The 1,298-nt window shown below is 55.1% G+C and overlaps 1 protein-coding gene across 1 annotated transcript; it reads left to right on the top strand.

Moving 5' to 3' along the window:
- Window positions 1–3: 3 nt before the first annotated feature.
- Window positions 4–1,294, top strand: LOC128277209 (26S proteasome regulatory subunit 4; the record flags this gene model as incomplete). The annotated part of the gene is made up of 1 exon (XM_053015650.1): window positions 4–1,294. A coding segment is annotated over one exon (1,291 nt), but the record flags the coding sequence as incomplete, so codon positions are not given.
- Window positions 1,295–1,298: the final 4 nt, after the last annotated feature.

The following is a 1,298-nucleotide window of genomic DNA, read 5'->3' as shown; positions in this document are numbered from 1 at the left end:
CAGTCGGGCGGAAGTGGAGGTGATAAAAAGGATGATAAAGATAAGAAGAAAAAGTACGAACCACCAATTCCTACACGGGTCGGTAAAAAGAAGCGCAAGGCGAAGGGGCCAGATGCGGCCCTAAAGTTGCCACTGGTCACGCCACACACCCGATGTCGGTTGAAGCTGTTGAAACTGGAGCGCATCAAGGACTATCTGCTGATGGAGGAGGAATTCATTCGCAACCAAGAAAGACTGAAGCCACAAGAGGAAAAGATCGAAGAGGAGCGCTCCAAAGTGGATGATCTGCGCGGAACGCCGATGTCGGTCGGGACACTGGAAGAGATCATCGACGATAATCACGCGATCGTTTCCACGTCCGTCGGCAGCGAGCACTACGTCAGCATCTTGTCGTTCGTCGACAAAGACCAGCTGGAACCGGGCTGTTCGGTGCTGCTCAACCATAAGGTGCACGCTGTGGTCGGTGTCCTCGGGGATGATACCGATCCCATGGTGACGGTGATGAAGCTGGAAAAAGCCCCGCAGGAAACGTACGCCGACATCGGTGGGCTGGACACACAGATCCAGGAGATTAAAGAGTCTGTCGAGCTACCGCTTACGCATCCGGAGTACTACGAGGAGATGGGCATCAAGCCGCCGAAGGGTGTGATCCTGTACGGTCCACCCGGAACGGGCAAGACGCTACTGGCAAAGGCGGTGGCCAACCAAACGTCCGCCACGTTCTTGCGAGTGGTGGGCTCGGAGCTGATTCAAAAGTACCTCGGCGACGGTCCCAAACTCGTCCGTGAGTTGTTCCGCGTGGCCGAGGAACATGCCCCTTCGATTGTGTTTATCGACGAGATTGATGCCGTCGGAACGAAGCGATACGATTCGAACTCGGGTGGAGAACGTGAAATCCAGCGAACCATGTTGGAGCTACTGAACCAACTGGACGGATTTGATTCGAGGGGCGATGTGAAGGTGATCATGGCCACGAACCGTATCGAAACCCTCGATCCCGCCCTCATCCGCCCGGGTCGAATTGACCGTAAAATCGAGTTCCCATTGCCCGATGAAAAGACGAAACGACGCATCTTCAACATCCACACCGCCCGCATGACCCTGGCCACGGACGTGAATCTTTCCGAGCTGATCATGGCGAAGGACGATCTGTCCGGAGCGGACATTAAAGCCATCTGCACGGAGGCGGGATTGATGGCACTTCGGGAGCGTCGAATGAAAGTCACCAACGAGGACTTCAAAAAATCGAAGGAAAGTGTGCTCTACCGGAAGAAGGAAGGAACGCCGGAGGGACTCTA

The sequence above is a fragment of the Anopheles cruzii genome, unplaced genomic scaffold (assembly GCF_943734635.1).
Source record: "Anopheles cruzii unplaced genomic scaffold, idAnoCruzAS_RS32_06 scaffold04607_ctg1, whole genome shotgun sequence".
Lineage (NCBI taxonomy): Eukaryota > Metazoa > Arthropoda > Insecta > Diptera > Culicidae > Anopheles > Anopheles cruzii.
This window is presented reverse-complemented; position numbering and strand designations above follow the sequence as displayed.